This window comes from Cervus elaphus, chromosome 10 (genome assembly GCF_910594005.1).
Source record: "Cervus elaphus chromosome 10, mCerEla1.1, whole genome shotgun sequence".
NCBI classification, from domain to species: Eukaryota; Metazoa; Chordata; class Mammalia; order Artiodactyla; family Cervidae; genus Cervus; species Cervus elaphus.
The window spans coordinates 16,735,327-16,755,122 of record NC_057824.1 but is presented as its reverse complement, the minus strand read 5'-3'; the positions used below and the strand labels follow the sequence as shown (position 1 = coordinate 16,755,122).

The window sequence follows — 19,796 nt, the reverse complement described above, 5'->3', positions numbered from 1 at the left end:
CCGAGCCCAGCTTCTGGGCCCGCCTTCCCCGATGACGACCCCGCCTCTAGCCCCGCCCTTTGGCCGGCGGTCCGAGCAGTGACCGGCTCCGACCCCCGCCTGGGGGCAGCAGAGCGAGCTGGGGGACTTCGGAAGACGCGCAGTTCTGGTTTGGATAACGGGGTAGATGGAGGCTCCTGTGGTCCCTTAACGGTCGGCTTCGTCTTTGCATCGAGGGCGCTCTAAAGCAGGGCCCTGGGACCTTGCTGACCCCGGGGCACCTATCGCAGGGCCGGGAACGCGGACGGGCCCATAGGTATTTACTGCTGTGGCCGGAGGTACGGATGACGTGTGTGTCGGGAGCAGGGACAAGGCAGGAGGGAGTGTGCACTTGTGGACACGCTGACGAGGTGATGACATCCGGGAGTGGTCACCTCGGCAGAGGGGGAGGAGGCCCAAGAGCCAGAGATGGGCACGAGGACCAGTGGGGCTGGGCAGGCTGGTCCCCGGTGGGGCAGGGGTGCCCGGATGGGGCCAGGTGAGGGGGAGCTGGAGCTGAGTGGTGGAGGGACAGCAGAGCCTGGTGTCACAGGAGCCTGTCCCAGGAGGGAGTGTCCGCGGGAGACACGTGGGAGTGGGGGTGGTGGGGACAGATGCTGGCTGAGAGGAGTGATGCTGGCAGCAGGGCCCATTGTAATTGGATCTAACAAGAAAAAAGGATGAGTGCCAACCCCACAGGGGCCAAGAAATCTCAGGGGAGAGCAGGATGGAGGACAGACCTGGGAGGGGGTTTGTTTAAAGATAGAGGAGTGTCCCTTTCACTGTTGCTAATAGGAAGGTGCCACAGCAGAGAACAGATGCAAAGGAAGGGAGCTGAGGGTGCTGGGACAAAAGGGGGAAGGGTCGAGTGGGACCCAGGCAGCCCTGGGACTGCTGTTAGGGTGGGCACCTCCATCAGCAGCGACCTCTTTTCTTGCCCAGTATGGGGAGCCTGAAATGAGATTCTCAGTGAGAAAGGAGGGGAGGGGAGCAGACACAGGGAGACCCCACCCTCCAGTCAGGCGGTATTAGGTCCCTACCAGAGCACTCTCCTTCTGCGGATGCAGGCTGGCCAGGAGAAGGCAGAGAACTTTTGGGTTTTGATAAGGGGCCAAGGGGACAAGGCAGTTCAGACATGCACATCACTCAGCTACTACTATCCTCATCACATTTAATCCTCACAACACCCCTGTGAGGTAGGTATTGTCACCCCATCGTACAGATGAGGAAACTGAGGCTCACACATGCCTAGGGGCACACAGTCGACAAGGGAGGTCTGCAGTCCCGATGCTGGGATTCCCTTACTCAACCATGGCCTACCGAGGGTGGTCAGAATTCGCCTACAGCAGCAAAAAAGATAGCTCCCACAGGGAGTCAAGAGCCCAGAAAAGCCTCTCCGGGCAAGCGTCTCCTGGTCCCTGTAGTTTTGGTTCAAGAGCATTTGGGGGACACTCCTGGTTAAGTGGTTCTTTCTGACATTTCAAGAGAAAGCAAAAGCGACAGCAGGTGAGTGTGCTGGGGTCAGCCCAGCAGGGGAGAGCGGTCAGGGTCATGATTTGCAGGAAGTCACAGCAGGTTCACCCTCACCCAGCAAGCCAGTCCTCTGGTTCATGCTTTTCCGTGTCTTGGTCACCTCAGATGTTACAAATGACATTTAATTTTTTCCTGGATAACCTCTCTGGGAAAACTGATTTTGCATACAGTGTCAGGAGAGCACTGAGGAGTTTGAATCAAATTTTCATTTTTCAGTTGAGCCTAAATAATGTTGAGAATTTTTTAAAATGTAATACCTTCTATTTTTAATTTTTCTTCTGTTTTTTATCCTAGAGGGATGAAGAATGGAAATAAAGACAGGGAAACAAATGGTCCAGCAATTCAGTGCAGAGAGAGGGTCATGCAGATACCATCTGTTGGGGACACAGATGGACCACTGCAGGAGAAGGGACATATTTTTAAAAGGAGCTGAGAACATGGGAGGGAGCGAGCCTGTGACTGAGAATCCAGGCCCTCGAGCCTGGTGTTCACGCACAGCCCACCACGGTGCCCGGGGCAGAGCTCTCTCATTGCAGGAGGCACCAGCCCGTGAGGAAAGGAATGCATGCCCAGGGCAGGGCAGTGTGGGCCCAGGGATGGCAACATGCTCAGGGCTGTTGGCTCTCCTGGGACCCCAGACGAAACAGACGGGGGTACGGGGAGCTGTGTCTGGACACTTGGGCTACACATGTTCTCAGCTGTGAAAGCTCAGTTCCTGGGGTGCGGGGGGGTGGGGAACGTTCACCCAGGATGTGGGCTGAGTTTCCCAGAGGAAGCAAGACAAGACACGGGAGGGAACAGAGACACAGGACTGACGTGGCATGGTGTGACTGCTTCGAGGCTAAACTTCCCAAAGAGGAGGATCTGAGTTTTCGTTGTGCTCTGGAGATTCTGACGGCTCGTGATGGGCTCCCCTGGAGAAAGAGTCCCAGCCCCCAGACCTCCCCTCGGGCCCCGAGCGAGGCCAGCGGGGACCCGCAGGGACCGTCTCGTCCCCCGCCCCACACCAGCACAGCAGCAGCGCCCCCTCAGCGGACGTCCACTGCGGCACACGCTCAGACACACTCACAGCTTCAAGAAGCCCAAGTTCATGTCCTCCTCCTCCTCGCTGGGGGCCGACAGGTTTTTCCTCTTCACCTGCTGTTGGGGAGCACAGCTCTCCGGGGGGCTGGGGGGGCGGCACTGTAAACACGACTTCCGGGTGTGGTGGTGGCAGGGCTGTGTGTTCAAGCTGCTGCCCGTGGGCAGCTCTGAGGTAGACTGGGGGGCCCCCCCCGAGGCATGCCCGGAGTCTGTGGGACTCGCGCTGCTGACGGAGGAGTACCCCGACGTCGTGACGTCCTTGCCCAGCCCCCGCCTGCCGCACAGAGGGGGCTCCGGCCCTGGGGTCCGCAGTGCCTGGCAGCCTGGCGCCAGCGCCTGTGTGTCCTGGGCCCCCCACGCCTCCTCCGGGCAGGCCTCCTCATCGCTAGACTCCTGACAGCAGTGCTCCTCGGGGCTCAGGTAGACCACGGTGACGTCGAGGACGCCGCTGGGAGCCGTCACTGTGGGGGACGGGGGACGTCGGGGTGAGCCTCCGCCCGGCCAGGACCCAGGGGAGCCCGGGGTCCCACCTCAGCCACAGCTCCTCACCCTTGCTGGTCACTCCCCTTCCCTTTGCTTAAGAAGTCAAGGGCGAGGTGTGTCCTCCAAGCTCAGGGTGACACCCATGTGACATGGGGAACAGGAAGAAGGGACAAGAAACTGAGGGCCATCTAATACTTAATCCTGAGTGGATGCAGAAGCACACAACTGGAAAATCCATAGACATGGCCTCAAACCGGGCCCTCGAGTTCCCTTCCCCCTGTCTGCAGATGGTTGACCAGACATGGGGACAGAGCCTTCTGTGGCCTGGCCTGGAGGGACACCCGAGGCACAGGACCCAGCGGGGGAGCGGGGGTCACGTGGCATAGGATGTTCTAGAAAGATCTTGTCATGAACGCAGGTGGGTCTATCCTGCCCCTGTCCCGTGCAGTCCTCCCGGCAGCACATGTCCGGCCGGGCCACAGCCTGTCCTCCCTGTGGGCTGCAGTGCCGGGTGCTCTGCTCTCCCGGGCTCCTCGGACACGAGCTCCCGCAGCCCCGGCCAGGCCCGCCCGCCACTCACCGTCGCCCTCCTTCTCGCCCTCGCTCTCCTGGTCGCCCTCGTAGCCCGAGCAGTAGTCCAGGCTCCAGTCCAGGAAGCTGCCCAGCAGCGTCTCCTCCTGGCTGGACAGCTCGGCAGTGGGAGTGGTGACGAAGCTGCCCCTGTCCTCCTGGAGGCTGTTCTCCCGCTTCCTGGGGAAGGGAGTTGGGAATGCAGTTACAGGCGGCAGCGTCAGGGGGCCCAGCCTGGTCCCTGGCATGCGCCTGCCCTGCCCCGTGTGCTGTGAGCACCCAGGAAGTGCCCTCGGAGGCTCGCAGCTGATTCAGAGGTCGGGCTGGCAGCACAGTGAGGTCCCTGCTCATCTGGACTTTGTAGGATGAATAGGAGTTCTTTGGAGGGGGGGGGCGGAGGGGAGCTTATTCCAGGCACCACAGCCAGGACACTGAGACAGAAGAGACAGGGTGATGGGGTGATGGGGACCAAGTGCCCCAGCCTCTCCTCGGGGCACGGCTGGAGCACTGGGGCGACGCGCGGTGGGGCAGCGTGGCCCGGGGGGGCTCCACCTGTGCTCAGGACCACCGAGCCCACAGGGAGCTGGGCTGGAGCCACGCAGGGGAGGAGGCAGGGCTGCAGGTGGTGCAGACCACCAGCCCAGCTTCCGTTTCCGGGGGATCCCCAAGGGCTGCAGGGGTCACACGGGAGCCCAGCTGGGCCCGCGGGCTCACTCACCGCTTGGCCCTTCTCCCGGAGGGCGAGCTGAGGAAGGCGTGAATGTCACCTGCGCTGAGGAAGGGCGCAGGTTCCGGGCTCTCCTGCTTCACGCCCAGGGCGGCACACAGCTGGCTGTAGCTCAGCACCTGCAGGGGAGGCACGGTCAGAGGGCGGCAAGGCCCCGGGCGGGCGGGCCTGCCACCGGCACCCCTCGGTACCTCTTCCAGGCTGATCTCCTCGTACCGCTTGTCCTCAAATCGCTGCTTGACGGCAGTGAGAGACACCTGCCTATAGTCCTTGGGGGCGTCATCGTGGAAGCTACCGACAGACAGATAGACACATGAGGGACCGCGGGGGCGGGGAGTGCTGGCACCGCCCCTAGGAGGCTCCACCTGCAGCCCCCGCTCAGACGGGAGAGGACCTGACGTCCTTGAAGCAAGCCCAGCACCACCGTGCAGACACCCGGCAGTCCCTCGGTTAACCTGAGAGGCGCCTATGACCCAGCGTCCACTCCCAGGTGTGTCCCCGAGAGAAAGGGGGGCAGAGGTCCCTGCAGAGACCTGGACACAGTTGTCCACAGCAGTGGGGAGGCAGAAAACCCCCAAAAGTCCATCAGTGCAGAGATGTAGAAGTAAGACGGGGCCTCTCCGCCTGGGGGCTCCCTGCACAGTGCAGACACCGTGCAGGTGGGAGGCCGCTCACACCTGCAGGCCTCATGGTGCGCGGCCCGTGATGAAGCGTCCAGAACAGGAAGGAGAGGAGTGTTGCGGGGTGGGGGCCGGTGGGGAGGGGACACCCGAAGGTGTTAGGGAGGCAGGGCAGGTTTCTTTGAGGGAGAAGATGTTCTCTGACTGATGGTGGTGATGCCTGCCCAACTCTATACCAAAAGCCTGTCGAACTGCACACTTAAAAAAAAGTTTCACTTGTAAATAAATATTTCCAGTTTATCTGGATTGAAAAAACAAAAAAAACTAAGGGAAGGTAGCAGGGAGGCAGAATCACCCGGCCCCTTGGGTGGGGGAAGGGGATGCTGAGGCCACGTGGCCTGAGAAAGGAGGGGGCCCTGGGGGCTTCAGAGCACGCAGTGCGGGTGGGATTGAGTGGGAGCAGCGAGGCTGCCAGCCGGGGTGAGATGAGAGGGGAAGGGCCAAGCGCCTGAGGCAGGCACGGCCGGCCTGTGCCCAGGCTGCAGCCTGACAATGCCAGCCTCCTGCAGTGAGTTACCACCATCTTTTCTTATGCTCTACTGTCTGTAGAGTTAGGTTTGGGTGGGGAGGAGCTGCTGCCCACACAGGAAACGTTAAAAAACGTGTGCGCTAAGCAACATGGCCCTGGGACTTCTAAACGCCAACCCTGAGACCTGCAACTCATCGCCGGACAGCCCTCCTGTGATGTGAACGCCCTCTGGACCCACGGCGTGGAGGATGTACCCTGTGTGTGGGGCTCGCTTTCTTACACACTTACCACTTCTGATGAAGACTTAAGACACAGGGGATGAGGTCTTCACAGGAGAAGCCGGTGAGGTCCCACAACTGGGTGGTCCAGGGCTGCGCTGGGGAGGGAAGTGGGGGTCATGGGGCCGCCTTGATGCCCACAGCCCCAGTGGTTCTGGGATGGAGCTTCCTAGGGCTCAGCGCTGAAAAGGCCCTGTGCCCAGGGCACGCATGCCCGCTGTGCCCTGCGGGGGGAATACCAAGCCACCCCCAGACAAGGGCTCTTAGTCTATCCTGCTGCCTCCTCCTCAGGAAAGAGAAGCATGCTGCTTTGTCTCCCCCTCCCTCCCCCGGACCCGAGCACCAGCTCCCGACTCCCGGAGACCCTTGCCCGCGGGCTCAGCCCAGCTCTGAGAGGCGAGCGGGAAGGACCGGCCGCTTACTCTGCCCGTGTGTCAGCCTCGCCAGCAGCAGGGCGGCCGCAGCCAGGTGGGCCGGGGCGTAGGCGGCCAGGCTGGTATGCAGCAGGGAGAGCTCGCAGAGGAAGCCGCACAAGTGCTGGGTTCTTGGTGCCATGGGGACCAGCGTCAGCAGAACATCCTTGTAATCAACCACGGTGGGGACCTGGCGGGACAGGGCGGTGGGCGTGGGGTCGCGGCATGCAGAGGGCCCTTCTAACCGCTCGGGGGAGGCTGGACTGCAGACACGCTGCCCTCCTAGTGGCCAGCACACTCGCTGGGCACGCCGAGTGGCTGTGGCCTCGTGCCCTCTGGGTCCTGGAGGGCTTCCCTGAGCAGAGAAGCCCAGAGCCACGCACGTGCCCTCTGCTCCTCCCACCCCCTGGTGCTACTCGGCCTCGATTCAGGAGGAAAAGGCGAGTGGCCGCTTACCCGGATCTTCCCGTCCAGGGCCGAGATGATCTCGCCCATCATCCTCACCAGGTCCTCGTACTTGTAGGTGTTGTCTGTGAGCCACACGGCCTCCCGGATCGTCAGGATCTCTTTGCTGATGAACCTGGAGTGTCAACAAGGGGTCTGAGCTCGCGCCCCTCGGCGGGCTTTAGGCTTCAGTGATGGGGTGGGGATTCCAACGGGTTGACCTGGCTGCCCCCGGCGGGTGAGGTTAACTGGAATGGTCACGTGAGCCTGTCGTAGAGGCTGAGGGGCAGGGGTATGAGCGCCACAGACCTGTGGCGGGAGAGTGGCTGGGCTGCTGGGCATGCAGGTGTTTCTGCAAAGTCCAGCCACGAAGGGTGTGAGCGGCCAATCGTCTTAATCTCCCGAGGGATGAGGGTTTGCCCTGCCATGTGCCAGCCGCTCCGGAGCGAGCATGAACAGCTTCAACCCAGAAGGCAGCCGAGCCAGCAGAACCAGAGCCAGAGGCTGTCTGGAGGTCTGGACCCAGCCCGGGGGTCGGGCAGAGGGACTTGGGCGGTCCTTGGGCAGGTGGTCACCCTGTTCTCTCCTCTCTCCCAGCGCCAGCTAGCAAGGGACACGCTGGTCTGGCGGCCTCTGAGGGCCCCTCCCCGCGCCAGGGTGATAGGGGCCGAGCCCGCAGCCGCTTGGTCACTCTGTAGCTCACGCGGTGGCTTGGCTGAGAGGACAGAACAGTGGGGACCATATGTGCGGGGTGCAGTGACGTCGAGAGGGGTGGACGCGAGTTTGTGCTCAGGCAGTGGCAGAGTGGACGGAGGGGTGTCTCAGCCCCTAAAAATCTTTTAAAGTGATTATCTCACGGCCGGTCCCCCGGTCTCTGATGGCAAGGACGTAACCATGCTGTTTAGACCTGGGGAGGCTGGGGACCTACCGGTCCAGCCCTCTCTGGTGACAAGACCCGGAGCTCCGGGTTCTGAGGCACGTGTGAGAGGTGCCGGACCGCGTGTGGCCTGAGCCCCGCTCCCTCCGCCTGTGGACACCCTGCTTCCCTGGCCACCAGGAAACCACAGCGCCCAGTTCCCATCAGGGCCACAGGACGGAGCGCACTGCAGGCGTGGACTGGGTGGCCTCAGGGGCCATGGCAAGTGGCAGAGAGCAAGTCAGGGCCTCAGGCACCCGCATGAGCTGATGAAGCAGATACATTACACTCCAGTGACACACGTCTCTGGGTCACTGTGCCAAAGATAGACCAGTCCTCCATAGTTGACGCCACTGTGTGCAGCGAGCCTGCCCCTCACCCCCTACGCCTTACAGACAGGCACTGCCCGGGCGATGGCAGGCCATGTAGGAGAAAGCTGGTTTAAAACACACACAAAAGCAACATGTGTGGTGGGACGTGCCACCCACGCTCTGTCCAAAGGCAAAACTGGGTGAAGAAGTGCTGGTTTTAGGAAGGTGGACTTTCGTGAAACTTAAGACGGCTGACGGGAAGAGTCAGAACAGCCACCTCTGAGGAGCCCGCATCCTGTCCCCGGGGTAGGAGGGGGTGTGAACCCGGCTGGACGTGGGTCTCTGGACACAGAGCTGACAGCCTGACTCGGAAGGGCAGCCGACTGCGGCCTCCCGCATCTCCATGTTGCCCTCAGGGGCCAGGGGAACACAGTTCCTGCCCAAGTGAGGCCACCACGGGATGAACGGCGGCTGCCCGTGCACGGAGGGTCAGCCCTGCTGCCCCCGTGTGGGGAGGACCACCTGCTCTGGGCACCCCTGAGATTAGAGCCCCGTTATCATGAGGTGGGGTGCCGAAGGCCTGCTCGTCCCACTGAGAGGCCAGCCTGTGACCTGCGCAGGGCCGGCCAGGGGTTTCTCACCGCGTGCAGATGACCATGCAGGCGATGCCCAGCAGCTGCAGCCGGTACCGGGGCACCAGCCGCCTCCGCAGGTACCGGTCCACGCACTCCACGGTGAGGTGGAGACACAGGCTCGAGAAGTCCTTCATGGTCGCGACCTCCACCAGCCAGTCGATGAGGATGTACCTGTGGGAGGAGTGCTGCCCCTGACACCAGGCAGAGCCTCTGCAGGGCCCCGAACCTCACGGGGTCCTGTCTCCCGCTCCCTAAACCTCCACGGGGCCCTGAACACCAGGCAGAGCCTCTGCGGGGCCCCGAACCTCACGGGGTCCTGTCTCCCGCTCCCCGAACCTCCACGGGGTCCTGTCTCCCGCTCCCCGAACCTCCACGGGGCCCTGAACACCAGGCAGAGCCTCTGCAGGGCCCCGAACCTCATGGGGTCCTGTCTCCCACTCCCTGAAACTCCACGGGGTCCTGTCTCCCAGTCCCGCTCAGCCATCCATCCCGAGGGGCGAGCGGTCACTTCAGGTGTCACGGGCTTATGCTGGCAGCCGTCCAAGGGGGTGGGGGCCCCACCACTCCTGACTTGGTTCCTGGGAGGCAGGTGGGCGCACACATGTGGACCCTGCCCACCCCCACCCAGGGGCCCCCTGGCACTGGATAAACTTGGACCGTCACTTATAAAGGGGCAGAGCGGGTCTGCTCTGGACACGGGGGACAGGTCACAGGTGAAAGGTTACTATCCTGGAAACCTGTCTCCTCCCTGAAGAACTCTCACCATGGGGTCATTTGTCCCAACCCCCTGCAGTTGAGCAAAGAGCCAGGAATGCAGCCCAAGCAGGATGCACTGAGCCCGGGCGCTTGAGCTCTCAGCCACCAGGCAACCACGACAGAGGGCTCGGGCTGCAGAGCTAGCAGACACAGGGTCCCTCCTCCTCGATGGCGCCAAGGCCAAGCCGGGACCCTGACGCCACAGGGGACACTGCACGCAGCGGCAAGGATGCCCGGGCGCAGTGGACAAAGGAGAGGAGACGGGAGAACAAAAGCCAGAGGGACGAGCCGCGATGCGAGGGGCTCTGTGAAGGTGGAGGGCGGCTCCAGGTGGGCAGCCAGACAGGAGCGTGTTTCACAGGCAGAGGGAAGGCGCGGGGGGTGAGGGCAGAGTGAGCGGGGCAGTGGAGGGGGTGGCCGGGAGGAGCGCTCAGGAGTGTGAGGGCCACACCAGCCACGACTGGGAGCAGAGGACGATGCTCCCTGCGAGGACACCCTGGATAAACACAATGACCTGACAAAAACCGACCAACCGAACCACACACTTTAAAGTGGTTTAACCCGAAACTAATGCTGGAAATCAATTATAACTCAACTAAAGAAAAGGAAGAAGAAGTCGGCTGTTGTCTGACATGGAGGAAAACAGACAAATGCTCAACTTGTGGCTGAAATAATATTATGTTATTATTTCAATAAAACTACTTTAGCTTTTGAAAAGCAAAAAAGGTTGTTTATGTTAACCCTCACTCCCAACACACAAATGGAATAGCAACAGTGCCCCCCACCCCCGCCAAAAAACGGAAAGACTGGGAGGGCACAGGGCGGGAGGGGCACCACCACGGCAGGTCGACTCAGGAGCACAGCAGCTTGGGACTCCCCTGGTGGCCCAGTGGCTGCGACTCCGAGCTCCCAAGCTCCCAGTGCGGGGGGCCTGGGTTCGATCCCTGGTCAGGGAACTAGATCCCACGTGCTGCAACGAAGAGATCCTGCATGCTGCAACTAAGACCTGGTGCAGCCAGATAAATTAGTCAAATAAAAAAGGTACAGCAGCTTGCTGACATTTAATGTGGGAGCAGGGGACACTGCCCGCCTGCTGTGAGCGGAGAGGTGGCAGCACAGCCAGGGCCTGCCCGTTATACATCTAAAACGCATTCGCGATCCCTAGCATGAGCTTGGAAAATTATTCACATTTTCCATTTTGCTTTCTAACATGTTCTGTAACAGCGTGTCATCTCCAAACTTCAGAGGAGAATGGACTTGCGGAAAGAGGCAGGTCACGGGGTTCCGAGGCTGCAGGCCCCCACTTCCCCTGCTGATGCTGATGCTCGTGAGGATGGGTTGGGAAAAAAAGGTGGTTTTTCTGGCATCATTTTAGAAAGAGGTTTAAAATGGTTTAACACTTTCTGAGGCTTAAAAAGGGAAACTGGAGAGAACAGACACTCATATGGGAGTTTTCTTTTTTTCCCAAAGCCCTAGATAACTCGGGCATTACTGGTTTTAGAAAACACACACACACACATGTGCACGCATGTACGTGCACACCGGGGGAGGGGGGGAATCCTGGTGGGCCTGTCACAGGACCTTGTCACCATGGGCAGTTCTGGCCCCTCACCTCATTGTGTCATTGAGCCCCTTCTGGACAGAGAAGACCCTCTGCTTATTGACAGCGTGGGAGGCCTGGAACAACTGGCAGACTATCTCGCTGGAGGCTTTTGCTTCCAATCCGAGCTGGTGTCCGTGTGCACAGGCTTTGGCTAGAGACAGCTGCGGGCGGAAGAGTCATGGGGTGAGCAGGGGCAGGGCCTTCCTGTCTGTCAACATCCTGGCCCACTTACACCCTCTAAGCCTGCCAGAACAGGAGGGCCACGATTTTACTTATGCTTTTGGAAGTAACTAGTAAGTCACGGTAGAACGTTTAAAAGGGATGAAAGGTACAGAACGGGAGGTCGGCCCCTCCTCGCCCTGCTCTTCCTCTGAGGGGGTTTCTGTTGGCTTTGTCACCTGGGGGGCCGCCGCTGTGCAGGCCTGTGAGCCTTCTGCTCGTGAGGCCGACCCCCAGGCGCTGCCTGTGCCCTGACGCTTTCTGGAAGGCCTGCTCGGACTGTCACCCCCACTCACAGGAACACCGAAGACTATCTTATCACATCTTGGCCGGCCCAAACTGCTCTCCTTGAGAATGTTTGTTTTCAGAAGTTACTAGCTAGCCACTCAGAAGCAAAGAATACGTGTGTGTGATCTGCTCATGGGATCGGCCATGACCTCTCTGAACGGGCGCCTTTCCGAGGAGCAGTGAGGTCAAACCTGCCCCATATTTTGTCGGCTAGTATTTACTTGCTCGTTTCTGAGCATACTGAGGCCCCGTGTACTTCTATGGGGACTTACTGTTCTTACTCATCAGTCTGACCTTGTCTTAGCAACACGCTGTTGATCGTTACATTTCTCGTAAACGTGCTGCGTGCCTTCCTGGACACAAACATTACAGTGGCCTGTCATGTGGCAGGTGGGCATCCCTGCTGCGGACTTTGTCCCAAGTTTTTAAGGGCCAGTGACTGAAGCCCCAACTTGATGGGGTCACAGGCACCAGCTTGGCCAACGGGGACTTCCTCTGATTTGTCTGGAAATAGTGACTTCCTTGCAGCTGCACAGGGACAGTGTCTGGTGAACGCCAACTACAACCCTCCAACGTCCAGGTCCAACGCCGGACCACCTGGTGAGGGGTCAGATACTGGGAAGAGGATAGCGTTCCTCACGCCAACCTGCACTAAGGAGCCTCAGGTCCCGCTGCCAAGATGCTGTCCCCGCAGGCCTGCTTTAGGGAGCTGTCCACACTGACAGCAACTGTGGTTAGTCCACAGCATGCAGGGAGGACGAGGCTGGCTGTCTTCAGTGCCATGGGCAAAGCGTTCCCAGGCTGCCCTTCCTGCACACCTCAGAGCTGACCACCCTCAGAGTTGCCCTGGCATGACCCCCCCGCCCCCCGCGGGAGCCTGGCAGCCCCACCCCAGGTCCCAGAGAGGAGGCACTGGGACCAAGCTGGCTCCCAGCTCACCTGCGCCTCCCAGCAGCCTTTGGCAGCAAAGTCCCTGAGCTTCCGGAAGCTGTGGAGGCACCGTCCGGGGTCCAGCATCTGTCAATGTGAGATGCCCTTACATGGCGTGTCTCTGGAGGAACTCAGAACCAACCCCCTGGGTTCTTCAGTGTTCCCCCAAGACCCCCAGAGGGGCCCCAGCTGGGCCTTCTTTCTGGCCCTTCTTGCCCTGAGTGGTGGTGGTCGTTCCCAGGGTGGAGCTGAGAGCAGCCCCGGGGGCCCGAGGAGGACCCCCTGCGTTGGCAGACCCTTGTCCAGGGCTGCTCTGAGACCAAGCCTCTGGCCCCCGTCATCCTCGCTCTCCCAGACCTAGGCCCACTCACATCCATCCGCCTGTCACTCTCCCAGAGCAGGTAAGAGCTGGTCAGACACCCCTGGTTAGCAGACTCTTCAAACAGGTTCCGGGCCTGCTTCTGCTTCTCTTCATCCTAGAATAAGTGACCACACATGCAGTGCTCACCTTTAATAAAATGAGTCAACTAAATTAGCAGAGAAACAACTTCCCTGGAGATACGCCATGTGAGAACCGAGGTGGTGTGAGCCCATGAGCTCTGCCTCAGGCCTTGCTCCTCCTGCCCGGGGCTGGGCTGGCCTTGGCCTGGCGCTGCCCGCTCAGTGACGGAGGTGGGGGGTGGTGGAGACCCCCAAGGCCCTCTGGCTCCTCGCTCACACCCCACGTCCCGCCCCGCTGCAGTCAGAGCGCCTGTCACCAGAGGCCACCACCCTCCCCAAACTGCTGCTGGGGGCCCTTTCACACTCGTGCTAAGTGGAGTCCGCGGTGTGAGGAGGCGGAGGGAGCCGCCTGGAGCCGGTCAGGAAGCACGCGGGCCGTCCTGCCTATCAGACACTCTGGCTCCACTGGCCGCACAGACAGGCTCCTCCGGCTGGGAGACCTGTCGGCCCCCTCCCGAGGCCTCTCATGAGCGTCCCAGTCCTCGGTGCTTGCAGCTGCCAGAGAGGCGAGCAGCACAGAGCCGCAGACCCGCTGTGCCCGTGCCCACCCGGGCCAGGACGCCAAGCAGCACGCGGGCGGGCGGGGGACTCACCTCGAAGAGGCTCAGCACCCTTCCCAGGCAGTGCAGTATGGACGCCCTGTGGGTCTAGAGAAGGAAGGGTGACCGTCAGTGGGGGACTTCCTGGGGCACCCCGACCCCCGCCGTACCCCCGTGTACAGGTCCTCTTGCTCCCCAGCCGGCCTCCACCAACCACATCACGGAGCCTCTGGCCGTCCCTCTCCGCGGGCACCGTCTGCAGCCTCACCCCGCCCCCAGGCCCCCAACCCTGGCTCTGACTTCTCCCTGCCTGCTGGTTGTTTGCAGGCGCTCCCATATTCACATTGTTTTCGGAGCCTCCCCTGCCCTCAAGTCCCTGACTTCACGAGGTCCACAGCATCTCCCCTCAGGGCCGTCTCCTCTCCTGGGACCCTGTGGGGTGCCCCACCTGCACCCCATGCCGGGACTCACTTTCTGTAGCTGGCACTCCGCCCTGAGGCTCTCGTGAACCACGGCCTTGCAGCAGCTCCCGGACACCGACCAAGGTGGGCGGATGAAGAGCCAGATGAAGGGCGCGGCGCCCACGTTCAGCCGCTCCGCCAGGCTGAAGTAGCGAGATGCCTTCAGGCCGTTCACTTCCGCCCGGGCCTCGTCAGACACTGACACTGCAGAGACGGACAGAGCGAGCCAGGATGTCTGGGGGCGGGCACAGCAGTGCCCCCAGTCCTTTCGCAAAGTCTAGGGCCTTAGGCCGCTGCCACGCGAGGTTGCTGGTGCTTTAGGACAGAAGAGCCGGGATGGGGGCTCCATGCTTTTCTTCCTGTGTTTTGTGAACCAAGTGCCCTGTGGCTCCTCCCACAGCCTGGAGTCTGAAAATCCAGGAAGGTGCCCCCCACCCCCCACCCCATGGAGGTATCACAGGCCCACCCTCCTGTGAACGACTGCCGCCCAGCCCCCGCTTAGCAGGGGATTCTTTCTGGGGTGACAAGAGCATTTCAAAACGAGCGGTGTTGGTCGCACAGCTCTGAAGACACCGACTGGGCTGCACACCTGGATGGGTGAGCTGAACGGTGGGAATTCTCTGGGCAAAGCCTGGATGATGGGATGATCAGATGACGGGAGGGTGGGCACAGGACGGCTCATCGTCTCCACGTCAACAGTCCAGTCAACCAACTATGACTGGGGCGACCTCTCAGCAAGGTGCCAGGTCTTAGAAGCAGAAAAATGGAGGAGGTACTCAAGACTTTATGTGTTTTGGGAGCTGGGACAGGATGAGGTGCAGACTGGTTCCTGCCTGCAGGAGGAACCAGGACGAGGTTCCTTAGTGAGCCCAGCAGATCAGCAGGAGTCGGGAGAGAGGGTCGTATCAGGCTCTTTTGAGCAGCACCCTGCCCCTGGGGGTGAAGGAATCTAGGTACCAGGCTGGCTTTGGCCTGCTTGAACTTGCCTCCCGCCAATGGCCTTGGCTCCCTCCCTGTGTTACCGACACCAGGCATCAGGCATGCTGTGACTGCCGCCCCAAGTCCCTCAGATGAGCTGTGGCCAAGGAGAGAAGCTGGGGTCTACTTGTGGGCTACGGTGTTAACTAGGGAGACGGGAGGGCTAGCTCGCCTGAGAAGCCCCCATTCTGAGTCTCTACTCAAAGCCACTCATTGTCAATCGAAATTAAAGGCTTGTTAAGTAAGAGGTGACCTCCTGACTTACAGAATCAAAGCTCATCAATGGGTCCCTGAGCAGGACGCCTCTCTGACACAAGCTCCCGAGATACAATGGTACACAGCCAGACACGGCGAGAGCAGCGACTAAACTGCTAACATGGGCACGGGCTTATGTGAGTTCTAATTTTCTTTTTTTATCTGACTGCAATGTAATGCATGTGGGATCTGAGTTCCCTGGAAGCTTGGAGTCTTAACCCTGGACCACCAGGTAAGTCCCTAGCACTTGTTCTAAAGTGTCAATGCCAAGCGGGGTGAGGCCAGCCCCAGACCCGGCAGCACTTACAGCCTTCGTTGTAGAGGTAGGCAATGCCCAGCTTCACGGCAGCTTCAAAGTTCCCTTTCTCAGCAGCCCTGGAACAACAGGAACATGAAACACTGCATGATTTTATTCTATTAAGGTTATGTTCTACCACAGCACCTGAAACTACAGTACTTACTTTCTGAACAGCTTTTTTCTGGTAATGACTAAACAGCTATTATCCACAACACACTACATCACAGATGAGGCTTAAAAACACGCTTAAGCGAAAGAAGACAGTCACAACAGGCCACACGGTGTGTGACCCCGCTCACATGAGATGCCCGGGACAGGCAAATGAATGGAGACAGACAGTAGATGAGAGGTTGTCTAGGGTCTGGGTTACTATTGGGAAGATAGGGAGGGACTGCGAATGGTTATGCGGCTTCATCCAGGGGTCACGAGAAGGTCCTAAAGTCAGACAGTGTAGATGATTGCACAATGCTGTGAATATATTAAAAACCACTTGATCAGTACACTCTAAGTGGGTGGGCTGTATGGTTCGTGGACTATGTCTCAGGCAGCCTGCCTGTGACCACGGGCACACTGTGTGACTCCTGGCCCCTCTGGCTCTTCCTCCAGGTCTCAGTCAGAGGGGGTGGGATCAGCCAGGGAGTGTAATGCACTAGGATTCAAACCACATGGTCCTGATCAAAGTAAGAGAAATAAGAAGTTTCCACGTGCAGGTGACCTGCATCTGAGCCACACGGGATGGGTCACAGCCTACGCGGACCTTCTGGAAGCACCACTGTGACTAATAAGTGGCAGGCCTGAGCTGGGGGTGTGGATGACCCATGACCGTGCTGGAAGTCGTGTGACTCAATGGGTGAGGTCTACACGCTCAGTCACTCCCTGGGGGATGTGGTGTTGACAGGGGGCTACGAGCACAAGGAAAATTGTGGCCAGGTCCGGTCCTGAGACAGACTGGCACAGCGGGGAAGGCCAGGAGTGAGAGGAAGCCCGGCTGCTCTCGGGTGCAGATACCTTTCAAAGAGCTTCAAGTTCCCTGGAGAAGGCCACAGCTCCTGGAAGCTGGCGCATGCCCACACACTGGCATGGTTGTCCACCAAGTACTTCAGGTGGGAATGTACCTGAGGAACAACGGGAGTGGGGTGGGGGTTATCAAGGGGCTACAGGGAAGCCCCAATTCTGGAGCTCCTGAAGACATAGGGTCTCCTGTCTCCCTCTGACCCTACCAGTAAGGCCTCCCGGGCTCTGTGTATCACAGTAACTAGCAGTTGCTTTGAACAGAGAAAAGAAATCAGACACAACTTTCTCTGTGGTTCTAAAGGTGGGGACAGGTCCTGGAAGTGGGGGTAAACATCAGGCTGAGAAATGGGATATAATGCTATATACATGCAACGACCAGGGAAACCAACTCTGAGGCTAACGGGTAGGTCAGAAATCTGTTTTGAGCTCCTCTACTTAGAGTTTTGCTAGTGGGAGCACAGCTGGAACCTGGGGGTCAATGGGGGCACTCAGGAAAAACTGAACCATTTACATGGCAGCAGCCTCAGGCGGGACCTCTGCCCTGGGTGAGGGCAGGCAGTGTCCAGGCCGGGGGCCCTGAGCACAGGTAAGCATTTTAAGTGCAAAAGCTCCTACTGCCACTGGAAATGGCACCTGCAGATGTTATGAATGCAATGGAGGCAAGTTTGGGAGTCAGACAAATGGGTTCTTATGGGTGTTCCCGCACTAATTTGCTGGATGCCCTTGGTTAAGTGGCTTAGGGTGAGGCAGCAGTTCTGATATCTACACAATAAGGCCCAGAGTCCCTTCCAGCACTGGATATTATATGGGCTCTGTCCTCATGAGGGCTTCTCTAGTGGCTCAGACGGTAAAGAATCTGCCTGTAATGCAGGAGGCCAGGGTTCAATCCCTGGTTCAGGAAGATCCCCTGGAGAAGGAAATAGCTACCCACTCCAGTATTCTTGCCTGGAGAATGCCATGAACACGGGAGCCTGGTGGGCTATAGTCCATGGGATCACAGAGTTGAACACAACTGAACAACCAACACTTCTACTTCACACCATCCTCAAGAACATACTTTTTCTTCTTAATACTGTTTCATTTCTTGAGGGATTCAAATTTCACTGCCAGGAAAAGGTACTTTCTCTGTTAAAATAAACGCTGCAAAGAGCAGACTCAAACCTCGGTGTCCTACATTTTTGCTTTCCTGTCATCAGAGCAATCTCAAATGTCTATTACCAACATCACCGTTGTGGATCATCTACCCCCATTGCTAGCCAGAGTTTTTGTTCTGACATTTGAGACATGAAGCCTTCGTGGTAAAACCAACAATGTCAGGGCTGACACTGTGTTCATCTGACAACTTACAGCTCGGACAGCGAGGATATCTCCAACAGAAAGCCATTTCAGGATATGAAAGAGTGCATCTTCAGGGAGATTCAAGATTGTGAGGTTTCGAGGTCTCCTTCTTACTCTCCGCTTTGAAGGATAACAGAAACACTTGGCACACCTACAGTGGATCACTTAAGAAAAAAAATTGGAATGGTTTAAGTGATGTGTTGGAAATGAACTGTGCTGATATGAAAAGTTACACCTGAACATGTTTTAACAGTTACTGGTCCTCTGCCCCAGACATAGTTACAGTCCCAAAGATTAAATAAATAAGTGGTAGTGGTATAAGAGACATCTTCATTCATTCAAATATTTGATAAACGTTTATGGTGAGTAGTAATCATGTAACCTGGCCATTGGGAAACCATCTGACCCACAGCCCAGATAACAAGAAGGAAGAAAGGAAGAGCAGACAGTGTTGATGATGATTAGCCAGGGAGACGCCTGGACCCTAGCTGATTTCTTTGCTTCTATTTGCACACATGACTAAAACATGAAATGTTAAGGATTTGAACAATCTGGTTTTCGAGTTCAAATTCCGAGGGTCCGTCCTGCAGAGAAGCCAAGAGTGGACTTGGAGGGCAGGCCAGTCCCAGCTCTGTGGATGTCAGAGCTGTCCGACCAGTCTCAAGGTCCTCTGAGACCCTGACAGGGGGTCCTTCCAACTTCAACTCCAGCAACTCTTTCCTCCCTCCAAGCAGAGGAGCCTGTGGCAGAAGGAGCCATCTCTGACGCTTTACCCGGTTCTTCATCCGCTCCTTCCTCCAGTCCCCACGGGAGGTGGCTGCTCCACCACCGGCAAGTTCCCTACTCAGGGCGTCTTCCTGCCCTCTCCCCTCGTTCCTCACCCGGGCTTCCCATCAGTAATTAACCTAATGCGAAAGCCGAGCGCATACGCAGCTCGACCGATCCTTGTCTTTTGCCCCATTTTCCTCACCCCCCTGCCCTAGGACAGCCATGGTATAACCACGGAAACCTCGGCGGCGCTCACGGCCCTGCACAGGTGGCGGTCCCCTCGCGTCGCTTTCTCACGGAGCCGGGCGCCGCTGGGTATTTAAACCGCGCGCCGGGCAGGCGCCGTCGGGACGATCCGAACCCCGGGCCGAAAGGCTCAAGCTGGCCCCACTCAGCCTGGAGGCCGCTCCACCGCGCCCCGCGCCCCGCGTCCCGCGCTCACCGCCTCCGCTCCCCATAGCCGTCGCCGCTGCCGTGGTCGCCGCCGCCGCTGTAGCCGCCAGACCCGCCCGCGGGCCCAGAGCGCGCCTCCCCACGCAGGCGCAGACCCGCCCGCCTCCCGCCTGAGTTTTCAAACGCGCCGGGCGTTCCCATTGGTCCACCACGGGGGGCGCGCGCCACTACCCCGCCGGGCTCCGCCCCAAGCCACGCCCCCTCGGCATCGGGCGCCCGCGACTGGCAGCTCCAGGATGCGAATTCGAACGCCGGCTGTTGATTGGTGGAGCCTGCGCGGCCGCCCCGCCTCCCCGGTACGGGCTGGGGTCTGAAGGAGCGCGGCTCCCGGGCAGCCGGCAGTGGAGTTCCTGGGTCCGCTCTGGCCCGCGTTGACATGCCTTATTTTGGGATTTGGCCTTGCCGCTGACTCGGCGGCAGAGGTCACGGCGACCGGAGCCCATGGCGCACAGTGGGTTGTCAGTGAAGTTCTGAGCGGACCGGCCGCGCCTCCGAGTCCGGGGTCTCTTGAGCCCGGACCCCGACGCGGTCTTCTACCTGCGTGGACGCAGGCGAGCGAGCGCCCGCGGGAGGCACCTCACCGAGGCTGCCCATGACCTTAGTGGCCCGCACCCTGAGGCCGCAGGCCCTGCTTCCCGTCCTTGCTTCAGGCGAGGAGACCCTTGGTTCTGTGCTGCGTCGCTCTTGGCATAGATCGCAGGGCAGAAACAGACCTGGGTGACTCATCCAGCACGTCTGACTCCTTCCCTTGAAACGTGGCTCACCCTGGACCCCTCCTCCATCCCTCCCAGGGCAAGCCCTCACCATCTCACCCGGACCTTGTCAGTCCTCAACA

General features: G+C 59.4%; 1 protein-coding gene and 1 long non-coding RNA gene across 3 annotated transcripts; one reads left to right on the top strand and one right to left on the bottom strand.

Moving 5' to 3' along the window:
* Positions 1 to 48: 48 nt before the first annotated feature.
* On the top strand, positions 49 to 6,270 carry LOC122702307. Its single transcript, XR_006343207.1, has 3 exons — positions 49 to 317; positions 5,769 to 5,905; positions 6,133 to 6,270. It is a non-coding gene; the product is annotated as an uncharacterized LOC122702307 (long non-coding RNA).
* On the bottom strand, positions 1,170 to 19,076 carry CCNF (cyclin F). 2 transcript variants are annotated; one of them, XM_043915982.1, is made up of 17 exons: positions 18,951 to 19,076; positions 17,750 to 17,904; positions 16,397 to 16,503; positions 15,398 to 15,465; positions 13,868 to 14,061; positions 13,451 to 13,504; positions 12,728 to 12,832; positions 12,366 to 12,443; positions 10,929 to 11,080; positions 8,567 to 8,731; positions 6,711 to 6,834; positions 6,264 to 6,444; positions 5,852 to 5,939; positions 4,606 to 4,705; positions 4,406 to 4,533; positions 3,698 to 3,867; positions 1,170 to 3,095 (listed from the first exon to the last, which is right to left on the bottom strand). In XM_043915982.1, exons 1-17 carry the CDS (start codon positions 18,964 to 18,966, stop codon positions 2,617 to 2,619), a joined length of 2,364 nt encoding a protein of 787 aa, XP_043771917.1. In that variant the 5' UTR covers positions 18,967 to 19,076; the 3' UTR covers positions 1,170 to 2,616. The 2 variants fall into 2 exon arrangements, with proteins under 2 accessions (XP_043771917.1, XP_043771918.1); XM_043915983.1 differs by lacking the exons at positions 1,170 to 3,095; positions 3,698 to 3,867 and adding an exon at positions 3,886 to 4,118.
* Between the last annotated feature and the right edge of the window lie 720 nt (positions 19,077 to 19,796).

Bases quoted from the DNA above. Each gene is read 5' to 3' on its own strand.
- CCNF (XM_043915982.1), bottom strand. The intron at 12,833-13,450 runs GTGAGTCCCCCG...CACTTATTCTAG, and splicing joins GGGTGCTGAGCCTCTTCGAG to GATGAAGAGAAGCAGAAGCA. The intron at 3,868-4,405 runs GTGAGTGAGCCC...TCCCTTCCCCAG, and splicing joins TCCGGGAGAAGGGCCAAGCG to GAAGCGGGAGAACAGCCTCC.